At 34.7% G+C, this 12,252-nt stretch overlaps 1 protein-coding gene across 1 annotated transcript in view; it reads left to right on the top strand.

The window, feature by feature from the left end:
* Positions 1–12,252, top strand: part of cdh10a (cadherin 10, type 2a (T2-cadherin)) — a 308,396-nt gene that overhangs the window by 169,114 nt on the left and 127,030 nt on the right. Inside the window, exon 3 of the mRNA XM_039754910.1 lies at positions 6,952–7,246. Coding sequence (XP_039610844.1) covers positions 6,952–7,246 — 295 coding nt within the window. The remainder of the gene's footprint in view (positions 1–6,951; positions 7,247–12,252) is intronic.

Raw genomic sequence — 12,252 nt, 5'->3', positions numbered from 1 at the left:
ATCTCAGACTCTCTTCTTTCCTCACTTGTGAACAAGACCCTAAGATACTTAAACTCCTCCACCTGAGGCAGCACCTCATCCTCAACCTGGAGGGAACACTCCACCCTCTTTCTGCTGAGAACCATGACCTCAGACTTAGAGGTGCTTATCCCTCTTATCCCTCGTGCATCAAACTAGTTCACTACACATCTAATGTCAGAGCCCAATTGAACCAACAGGATCACATAATCCTGATCTCTGTAAAGTGCAGATATCCAACCCTAAGATCATTGAATTTGACACCCTCCACTCTGTAGACGATACAGAATACTACTCTATACAGTATAACTATAACTGTATACTACTCTAACATTATTAATACAGGAGGGAAAAATACTAGTGCTCTTTTATCCAGAGTGAATAGGCTAATTACACCACCAGTAAATGTTGTTCACCATAGCTTTACTGTTAAGCAATGCTGTACATTTTTGGATTTCTTCAATTCAAAAACTGAAAAAATCCACCAGCAACTTGCTTCTTCTATCCCTGTAGAAAATTAGATGCTTTCCACTATCACCCATATTCCTATACTAATTACCTTATTCTCAGAGTTCAGTTTACCACATAAAAATTATATTTCAGAGCTTATAACAAAATCAGATTCTTCCACTTGCCAATTGGATCCAAAATCTACAAGTTTTGTACATGATAACTACTATAGTTAACTATACTGTAGTTAACAATAGTTAACTCTTTCCTTACTACTGGCATGGTCCTACTCTCATTAAAATTACCTCAATTACTCCAATTCTGAAAAAAACCTGTCTTTAGACCCTGATATCCTTAATAATTATCGGCATATTTCACATCTTCCATTTACAGTATATAGTCGTGAATAAGTTCTCCTGCGGATAAGTCGGACTTGATTTTGACGTTTAATTTCTGGTATTTTATAATGTTGGTCGTATAAGTCGAATGCGGAAAACTCACATTGGTCCAAGAGATTATGATATGCTAACACCCACCAGAGAGAATAACCATGGAGCACACTGCCTTTTTTTTCCTATGTATTGTGCCTAAGTGATCACACAACAATACTCAAACTATTCTGAAGCAACATTTGCACCAATTTGTGTTTTTTGTATCTCACACCCTATTACACCTTTATCATAAGAGCATCCCTTATCTACGATGGAGCATTCGAAGAAAATATGAAGCTAGTTTTAAATTAAACATTGTTGAAGTAGCTAAAGAAATTGGTAACTGCACTGCTGCAACAAAATTCGATGCATCTGAGAAACTGATGCAAGATTGGAGGAGACAAGAAGATGTAGAAAAAAAAAATTAAGTGTCGCATTTTTGAATGTGAGTATAAGTTGTAGTCTGATTTTATGATCGATTTTTCAGGTTTCAAAACCCAGCTTATACGTAAGTATATATGTTTTATCAAAAATTCTTGAAAAGATAGTTGCCTCCCAACTTCAGTCCCATCTTTCAAAAAATAACCTCTTTGCACCATTTTATATCTGGCTTTCATAATAAACACAGCACAGAATCTGCCCTTGTCAAAATTACAAATGATCTTCTCCAGGCAGCTCACCTGGTACACTTATCAATTCTTGTATTTCTTGATCTCAGTTTCAAATTTGACACCATATCCCAACAGATACTTTTGAAACGTCTACCTAGTTTTGGAGCCTGTGGCCTTTTCCATCAATGGTTTTCTTCCAACCTCACTGATAGGTTTGTTCAAATACATGGATTTAAGTCAGGGAATACAGTAGTTACTCAGAGAGTTCTAAGGTGCTCTGTTTTGGGGCTGCTTCTTTTTCTCATCTGTATTCCCAGTACCCAATATCTTTTGACAACATGACATTAAATTTCACTGTTTTGCCGATGACACACAGCTTTATCTATCCACTAAATTTACTTCTCTTCTCCCTTCAAATTAAGTCATGGATGACTCACAATTTTCTCCAATTAAATAACAATAAAGCTGAAATGTTCCTCATTGGTTCTAAATGTACACTCACTACAGTTAACAATTATTCCATTTTAATTAACATCACTATCTCTTCTAAGGTTAAGAGTCTGAACATTATTCTATACAGGACCCTCTCTTTTTCATCCCATATAAATAATGTTTCTCAGACTACCTTCTTACATCTGTGAAACATCTCTAGGCTTTGTCCTGTTCTTACACAACATTGTACTGAAGTACTGGCTAATGCCTTAGTCACTTCATCATGTATAGATTACTTTAATGCTGTTCTATCTGGCATCCCTATAAAACTTATCCATCACTTACAACTGAAACAAAATTCTGCTGCTATAATAATTACCTGCTCTAAGTCCACTGAACATGTCGCGCCTATTATCTTATCAGCTGCCTGTCTACTAGTGAATACAATACAAAATACTGCTCTTAACATCTAAAGCTCTCCACAATCCTGCTCCTACCTACCTCACTGTTCTTCTACAGACTTACCTTCCCTCTCACTTCCTCAAATCCTCATCTGCAGCTTTACTTTCTGTACCATACATTAAACACTGTTCAATGGGAGCTAGAGTGTTCTCTCATGGTGCCCCTCAACTCTGAAATTCTTTTCCCTCTCACATCCGTAGCTGGACTCAAAAACACAATTTAAAACTTCTCTCAAAACATATCTTTTCAAACTGGCATACCAACTATGGGGTTTCAACTGTTATAGCCAGCTATCCTTGATATTTATTACAACTTTGGTACCCTTATGCTATTTGACTTTATTGCTCTACTTGTTTTATCTTTATTACTGGATTTAATTCTTTGTAAGATGACCTTGAGAGCTATGAAAGATGCCTATTATATAAAATGCATTATTATTTTTATTATTATTATTATTATTATTATTATTATTATTATTATTATTATTATTATTACTCCTTGGCTGTGCATAGAAATTCTGTCCATAAAAATTCTGAACAAATTTGGTGACAAAGGGCAGCTTTGGTTGAGTCAAACACTCACAGGGATGATTTGACTTACTGTCGACAATTAGAACCAAACTTATGCTTCTGTTGTATCTGGATTGAAGAGCATGTAGCACAGCCTTGGAATATCCTACCTGCAAATATATTGTTCATTAATCATCTCATCCATTCTCAAACCATTTAATACATTTTAGGATCCCGCTGGGCTAGCATGGAGCACAAAGCTTAGTCTTTTGCAGTGTACATGCAAGTGTACACCCTGTAATAGACTGGACTTTGCTCTTCCAGTTGTTTCTAAATTGCCAGAAAGAGAGATGTACAAGAACAAAGAGGAAATGAAGCACAGAAGAGAAAAACAATAATGATGTCTGAATATAGACTAATGTTAAAATACCAGAGGAGGTATAAAGTTTGTCAAACCCAAAGTTCAAAATCAAAATTGTGGTCAACAATAAGAAGTTCAAAATAAAAACCTAAACACAAACTTGGGTTTCTTCTCCCCTAACACTACAAAGGCCTAAAAAATGATGATTACTGTTTTGAATAAAACAGTCAGATATCAGAAGCTGAATGCCACCATCTTATATAGAGTGATGACTCAATACATCATATGACCTCTTTCTCCCATTATCCACTATGGACGCAAATGTCAACAAAAAAAAGAAGACAAAATGGTATTCCCAGGATAATGCTGAAAAAAATAAAAGTTTGAAACAATAGGTACAATAATAGACTCTTTAATATCCATAACTCAGATCATAACAGGAGGTGTTGGGGTCAAGGCACATGGGCAAGAGAAAATGAGGTTGGAATTGTGAGAGAGAAATATGGGAAGTGTGAAGTGGAATGCTTTAAAAAGTATGCATGTTGGCAAGCCATTCCACCCAATAAATGAAGGCAAAGCCAATTTAGTTGGACCTAAAGGCTACAGAATTTTATTTTCTATCCTTTCTTTTACTTCTCTATTTACTCATTTAATGGGATGCTTGAACTTGAAAGGCAGCTGCACACACAGATAACAGTAGCTCAGATATAAAGTACACTGCAGTCAGGTGAGCAGCAAGTTGTGCAGACACAGGAACAGGTCAAGTGAACTTATACTACAGTATATGTTCCACAGCCTCATTTACTTGTAAATGTTAGTTATATGTTACTTCAAACTGCAAGGCTCTCTCTTTTAGATGGCGTGCCTTTGCAAATCATTATTTGTAATAATAGACACATTTTATAAGAATTATTTTATCAGGATGTGATATTTTGAGATGTTAGGTTACTTATTTATTGTTCTACCAGGCACATTCATTTACATTAAAGTATGTATTCTGAGCTATGTGTGAGTGCATTTTAATAAGATGAATAGTGTTTTATTTATTCTGTGCTACCCCACAGTGTTGTTATATCTGCCTAAGGTAATTACCTTGGTTATCTGCCAGAAGAAAGAAGACATTTCAAGAACAGTTGATGTATGTTTCACACCTTTAATGTGAAGAGATCCTGCATTTTAAATTAAACTTTTGCCTAAAAAACATAAAATTAAACATATATTATATCCTGAAAGATACATAATGCTTTGTTTTCCAAAATTTATTCCTTTTCTTATGGACTCCATATAGTAGTGTAAAACGTCTGAGTAATTCATTGCTTTCTTTAAAGTTTTTAAGTAAAGTATTTTGTTTTGTTTTATTCTAGTTCATGTCTAATGTTTATACTGTTATCCTTGTCTTAAAAAACAGATTCAGCTTCCTTTCTGGCACAAAATCGAAAGATTTTAGGTTACGGCATATCTTCTCTATGTTAATTAATTGTGGAAAGTGTGGAAAGGGCAACTGAACAATTTCATTATTATACTTTCTGTCAATAAATGCCTTTTATTATTATTATTTTATTAAAAAAAATCCGTCCACTCTGGCAGTTGAATGGCTGGTACTGGCACTTTAACAATCCAACATCCTGAGTTTCAATCCTGCACCTATTTATTGTCAGTGAGGAGTATGTAGGTTTTTGACTTTCCTCTAACATCTCAAAATAATTAAGTTTAAGATTAACTGGCAAACACAACTTCACCCTATGTATGTTTGAGTGTCTGCAGGAGAGGACCCTGTGATGGATTGGCACACGTTTCAGGGTCTCCCTGTCATTCTGAAATGGATTAAGTAATGTTTGATAAGATTATGTTATTGCATCTGAAACTGCATTTCTGTAAGATTTTCCAAAATTTTACATCTATTATTATATATTATTATGGCAACGGTTCAAAGGTTGAGGATGACAAATAGTAATGAGGGAAGCAGGCAAGTTTTGACTCAGATGCAGTTTTATGAAACTGACACTAAAATTCATTTCACAGTACAACTCATTAAAAAAGAGTTTTGGCAATTTCTTGCTTTTTGGGGGTGGGTGAAAAACAATAATATTGCTCATTTGCACCTCCATGTTTAGCTGTGTTTTCTTCTGCAGATGTAGAGTTGCAGTTCGTTTTTGTTTGTAATGTGAAATACTGCCGATTTTCAAATGAAGACACAACAAAATGTCCCATTGTGCACATTACTGTGTTTACTCCATAGGAAAATGTCAGCATGAGAATGAGTATGGGAAACATAATGCAATTTATTTTGCCAATTATTTTTGGGAAGCAAAACACAGAATTTCGCTATCAATTAAGTTTTGTGTGAATCATTTTCAGTCATTACCAATGACAAGTAACAAAATAAGTTTCACAGTCTATTTAACTTTGTTTTCAAGCTTTTAGTAGAAATACAATGGAGACAACAGAAAGTGAACATTTTGTAACACATAAACAATGACATGTTCACTTTTCCAGTTCTAGCCATCTGTATGTTACTTTTGAATACATTACCTATATATTATATTTTGCTATACACAGTGCTTTGTTCTATGCTTACTGCATTTACTGCGGTCAGAAAACTTTATTTCCTTATATCATGCCATTCACAAACTAACTAACTGAATCTATTTAACTGGTACATAAACATTATACCACAGTGACAGTCAATTTATAGATAGATAGATAGATAGATAGATAGATAGATAGATAGATAGATAGATAGATAGATAGATAGATAGATAGATAGATAGATAGATAGATACTTTATTAATCCCAAGGGGGATTCTATTCTATTCTATTTCTGTTAGCTTGGAGGTGAGCTTTAAACAAGTTATCAACAATAACAGCTTTTGTAATAATCTGTTTAACTATATAATCTAAAGTCAAACATTTATATCAGAAATTCTGAAATACATATGTGTATGTAGCAGAGTTAAAAATGCTAAGATTTGCACTGGGTGTGACAAGGATGGATAGGATTAGAAATGAGTACATTAGAGGGTCAGCTCAAATTGGACGGTTGGGAGACAAAGTCAGAGAGGCGAGATTGCATTGGTTTGGACATGTGCAGAGGAGAGATGCTGGGTATATTGGGAGAAGGATGCTAAGGATAGAGCTGTCAGGGAAGAGGAAAAGAGGAAGGCTTAAGAGAAGGTTTATGGATGTGATGAGAGAGGACATGCAGGTGATGGGTGTAACAGAACAAGATGCAGAGGACAGGAAGATATGGAAGAAGATGATCCACTGTGGCAACACCTAACGGGAGCAGTCGGAAGGAAGAGTAAGACATGTGTATGTAGTATATGAGTATTTAGCTTATTAAGAATATTCAGCTTATTAAGGCTCTTACAGCACCTACTGCTTACTCTACTCGATAAAATAAAACATTAAAAAGTAAAACATCTTAAAGTGTGAAATTGTTTTCACTTACTAACATATACTGTATGAGTTCTCACTTCATTGCTGAAAATATTAAAATATGTCCACTGAACACAAGTGAATGCTAAAATATTTACAAAATGCAAAATGTGCAAGACCTATTAACTGTGAATTAAATCATTAATTATTTAAGTACTAGCATATTATAACATGTCACTAATAACAAAATATTATGCACTGACCTTTTTTTTTGTTTTGTTTGTTAATTTTTGTTTTAGTTGCATTCGGATCAAGACAGAGGAGATGGGAGTGTTAAATATGTACTCACTGGAGATGGAGCTGGGTCTTTGTTTCTAATTGATGAGAATTCAGGTGATATTCATGCAACAAAGAAATTAGACAGAGAAGAAAAAACCTTCTACACGCTACGTGCCCAGGCTGTAAACAAGCTTACAGGCAAACCTGTGGAACCTGAATCTGAATTCATCATTAAAATCCATGACATCAATGATAATGAGCCAAAGTTTACAAAGGACACCTATGTAGCTAGTGTTCCTGAAATGTCTGATGTAGGTAAGTAAATCCCTCTAATGCAGTAAAATGTCTACCTCTGTTAATGTTGCACTGGGAAATCCAAACTGATTTGGAGTAGGAAATATTTTAAATGAGATGGTAGCTATAAGCCCAGGCTGTTAAGACATTAAAATCTTTTGAGAAAGCATGAAATTGTAAAATTCAATATAAATATATACTCCTCTTTTGTATATGTAATACTTGCATCTTTTATTATTTTGACAAATGACACCTTTCCCTGCACACTACATCACCAGTCCTGAATGATCTTGTTACTTCCAGACTGGTATATTATGTAAAATACTATAACCAAAAATGGTGTGTTGCAGGATTCAATTTGTGATTAACAATATTTTGTAATGTTTGCCATTAACAATATTTTATGGAGGACATGTAGTAGAATTTTTCTGTCTAGGACTAACAGGAAAACAATTAGGAACAATAATATGCAGTCTATTTGTGAATATAGTCTTCAAACACAAAGTGTTTAGCACACTTTATTAATTCTGCTGCTTGGTTCTGTGCCATAAGCATTTGACAAAAATCAGTTTCAGTTCTGCAATAAATTTCTTTGCTTCTAGTTTTGACAGATGCACTATAAGTGTAAGGATGACCAATGCATTCAACAATGTGAATGGTAAAAATGTAATTTTGATTATAAAAGGCAATGAAACGCAGTAATACATTTATATTACAAAGCCAAAATGGAAAGGAAAAATTGAATAATTTGCTTAGCTGAACTGTTATTTTATGAAAATTGATATTGTCGATGTTCTTGATATGTTAGTCAGTCAGTCAGTCAGTCATTTTCCCACCCGCTATATACTAACACAGGGTCACGGGGTCTGCTGGAGCCAATCCCAACCAACACAGGGCACAAGGCAGGAACAAATCACAGGCAGGGTGCCAGCCCACCGCAGTCTTGATATGTTATAAACTTTAAAATCAATTTCAGTAAGTAAAATAGACATAGTAAAGCAGACATGTTGATACAGACATATTATAAAGCTTTATTTCATAAATGACTGATGTGTGCATTTTAAATAAAGTTGCTTTTCCAGAAGTAAATAAAGCCGTTTTGTTAATAACATGTACTTATGGTCTACAGTCCCCAAATTCCTTTATTGACATTAGAAGGACTAAGTGGATTTTGTTATACACAAAATATGCTCTAATATTCTTCCATACATATGAGTGTTTCTGAGCACCACTTGCCTTTGGCTCAAATGTCTATACGAGAAAAGCATCAAAACCGGTTTAGACCGTTTATTCATCCTAACACATTTAAAAACTGCACGATATACATTCAGTGGCCACTTTATTAAGATCATATATCTTTTACTGGCTAGGACTAAATTTTGCCCGTAGCGCTGTCTGGATTCTTTCAGGCAACGATTCTGTAAGGTGTTCAACACATTTCTTTGGGATTTTGGCCCTTGTTCATTCAATAGCACCATGAGTTCTTGGCCAGATGATCTTGCTGAGAACCTCATGTTAAAGTTCTGCACAGAACTGATTTTTGTCCCACTTCTAACTGTTCCTGTCATATTTTCATCTTGCATCCTGTTTGCACTCCTTCCCTCCTGCTTTCTCTCACAAAAGATTCCATTTACCTCTTAACTGGATTTACCTTTTACATTAAAAAGCCTAAGTGGATTCTTAAAACAGCAGAATCTACAAGGGGGAAAAACACGCATTTCACTGGTCCTCCCATTCCACTGTACTAAATAAAGTTCTATCTATCTATCTATCTATCTATCTATCTATCTATCTATCTATCTATCTATCTATCTATCTATCTATCTATCTATCTATAGTGGGAGCCAATGCTTAGAATATGTTATGGCTTTCACATGATGCTTACCTTTTATTAGGATACCTAAAGTGTTTTAAGAAATAAACTCCAACACAACTACACTTTTGCTAACATACAGTAATTGAAGACGGATTAATTCATTCATATTGGTTATGCCCAAGTCTAACTTTACCATATGCCTGTTGCAGCTGAAATCAAGATTTTTCACACCACACGCCATCATTTTCCAATTTTTAATCATTCAAATTTAATGATTATGTCAACTCTGTATCCTTACCCATGTTTTCTTCACTTATAAGTATGGACCATCTCCCGCTGATGTTCATCCCCTCCAAGGTCTGATGCATTGCTTCAAGCAAGATGTGCTTCTGCACACTACTGATTGAGTTTTATGGCTTTTCTGTTAGCTTGTACAAGTATGTCCAATCTCTTCTAACCTCAAGGTATTTTCACCTAAATAACTGACACTGTGTATCACATCATTTTCAAAAAACTGTAGAAACTGTAGTGTGTAAAAACTCCGGGATAACAGTTGTTTTTTAAGATCCTGAATCCATCACGTAAGGTACCGACAATTATACTATGGTTACTTAGATCATACAACATGTTCAATCTAATTATCATTCAAACAACAAGCCTCTTGATCATTTCTTCATGCTACTGTATATACAGTATGTATTGAGTTGCAGGTTTAAAACTGGCTGGTTGGAGAAGCCAGCTATTTCTGTTAAAGAGCAGATTTACTTAATAAAGTGGCCTCTAAGCATAAATTTAATCTATACATTGTAGAATAAGTTCTTATTATTCATAGTACAGTACAAATTATGTAAAATATTGGGTAAAAAATCTTTACTCATTAATTGTCCAAACAAGGTTATGCTATTACAAGGTCAAAGAAAAGAAGATTCTATTGAGGCTGTATCATGTGAAAGGAAGGAACTCATAACTATGCAACTGTCTATCACAGGACACACTCGCAAATCCACTCTAGATCAATTTAAAGAGATTAATGAGAATTTCTGAAAAAATTTAACAAGAAAGTTAGAGTTTCCAGAAAAATCTATGTAAACAGGGACTAATCATTTAAACTCCCGACAGGTAGTGAAAGGACTTATCAGATTCTGCTTGTGTTTACAAGTTCTCATGCCAGTTTCTAAATACACAGTTGCTGTTGCTGTGTCAATTTTACACATGCACCTGACTTTTTAAAAGTAGATATATTCTTTTATGAATCTGGAACTGGGTTTATTTCTAAATTTTAATTTTACATAAACAAAATACTCACAAGATTTAAAATTTATTGTTTAAAAATGTCAGTTTTATAGAAACATTGATTTCTTGACTATAATTCCTGCTTTGCCACTTAAAAAACATTTGTCCAATGGATCAACTCATAATTTTGGGGATCGGGAAAAGGCATAAGGTGACAGCAGCTGATCTGGTAACCACTATCACCTGGCACCTGATTGTTGTTACAATGATTAGAATAGGCAAGGGTTCAGCCAGTTACCTTACCAACACACCAGCAATTACATACATCAACTTCTATAAGTTCTCTACCAATACCAATACTGCCTCAAAATAAATGAATCATAGGTTGACCCGGCCACCAAGTCACATGGTTTGTCAGTCTCATCTTGGAATTACAGAGAACTTAAATCCAATAAAAAAAGAGAGCGTTAATAGATTATTACTGTTTAGAGTTAACAACAGCAGGTTCCCTTATTGAATATTAGTGCAGTTAATTGGCACAAATACATTAGGAAAAGTTGATAATCTTGCTGATCGCCTTCTCATGATTGCAATTTTTATGTTGTCACAAACATGTTATTTTGTGTAAATAGAGCTACACCATATAGAAATTGAATGTTGTACCTTGTCAATTGGTTAAGTGCTTTCAGCACAGCAGGTAAATGGAGCTGAAGCTTGGCTGAGATACACCTTGTCAGTCAGTTCTCTGAGAAGTAAGAACTGTTAAACAATATAAATTAATGAAAAAGCAAAATGGTTCCTTAGTGCAAATATGCAGCATTGACCCTCTTAAAAAGGAACTAAAATGTCTGTATACCTATATATCATATTCATTACTTTTGAGGTTGAATAAGTTTGTCTTGTCAACACAAATTACAATAATGGCTTGGTGAGTTGTGCACGTGACTTTTCATTTAGTTGGTTTGGCTGCATTACCCTAAAATCTATTATTATTATTATTATTACTTTATCAATCATTTCCCAATTTCTCCAAAATGTTGCATATGAATGGTTCAGAGTTGCCGTAAATTTATGCAAGTTCTCCCTTTAAATTTTGAGCCTCTTTTTGGGAGTATGCAAGTTTTATAAATCTGACCCATGGATCTTCCCTGGTCAGATCAGACGAGGCTCATTTCAGTCCAGCTTGACTCTTACCACTAACTGCTGGGTTGCAGCCAAGGAGGCCCAAAAGAGGCACTGAAAGTCTCCAAAATATAACTAAAAATGTCTCACAAGGGAGCTTTTAAATTCTAGCTTGTACAGACAAGTCAAAGAAGTCATGAATAATGAAGAAAAGATGAAGGCAACCCAAGGTGAACAAGTCCAAACCCAATAACATTATCCAATAAACAGAAGGAAACATTCAGAAAAAGAAGCAAAACAATAAATAGAATGCTTATTAAAACACTCCAAATACAAACTTGATCTTCCTCTGCAGGATTTCTTCTGCTCACTGCCCTTTATAGCAAGAAAGAGAATCAAGTAGAAGTAATGTCAGGGTGGCTCTGCCTCCTGGGGCTCAACCAACAAAGGACAAGATATACATGAATACTTAAAAACAGTACACATTACAGAATCACAAATCAAACTAATGGAAATAACATGAAGAAATAAAAAAATAATTCACATTTAACAAAAAAGAAAAACAGATATATACAAGCCATTGAAAAGACCCAGGCTGTAATATGCTGTAACAGAGTTTTGGACCAAAAAGATTGCAGTGGTCTTTTTCTTTCACTTTTAAGTACTGTTCATTTGTCACAATAGTTTCAGTTAACATTGTTCTGTCCAGTTGTTATTTAGTAGATATGGTTAATGAATTATTGTTTTTGTTAACTGCGGTGGGCTAGCCCCCTACCCGGGGTTTGTTTTCTGCTTTACGTCCTGTGTTGTCTGGGATTGGCTCCAGCAGACCCCTGTGACCCTGTAGTTAGGATAT

Source organism: Polypterus senegalus, chromosome 5, assembly GCF_016835505.1.
Source record: "Polypterus senegalus isolate Bchr_013 chromosome 5, ASM1683550v1, whole genome shotgun sequence".
In the NCBI taxonomy this organism is placed as follows: domain Eukaryota; kingdom Metazoa; phylum Chordata; class Cladistia; order Polypteriformes; family Polypteridae; genus Polypterus; species Polypterus senegalus.
The sequence above is the reverse complement of the archived record's forward strand: the minus strand, read 5'-3'. Positions and strand labels throughout refer to the sequence as shown.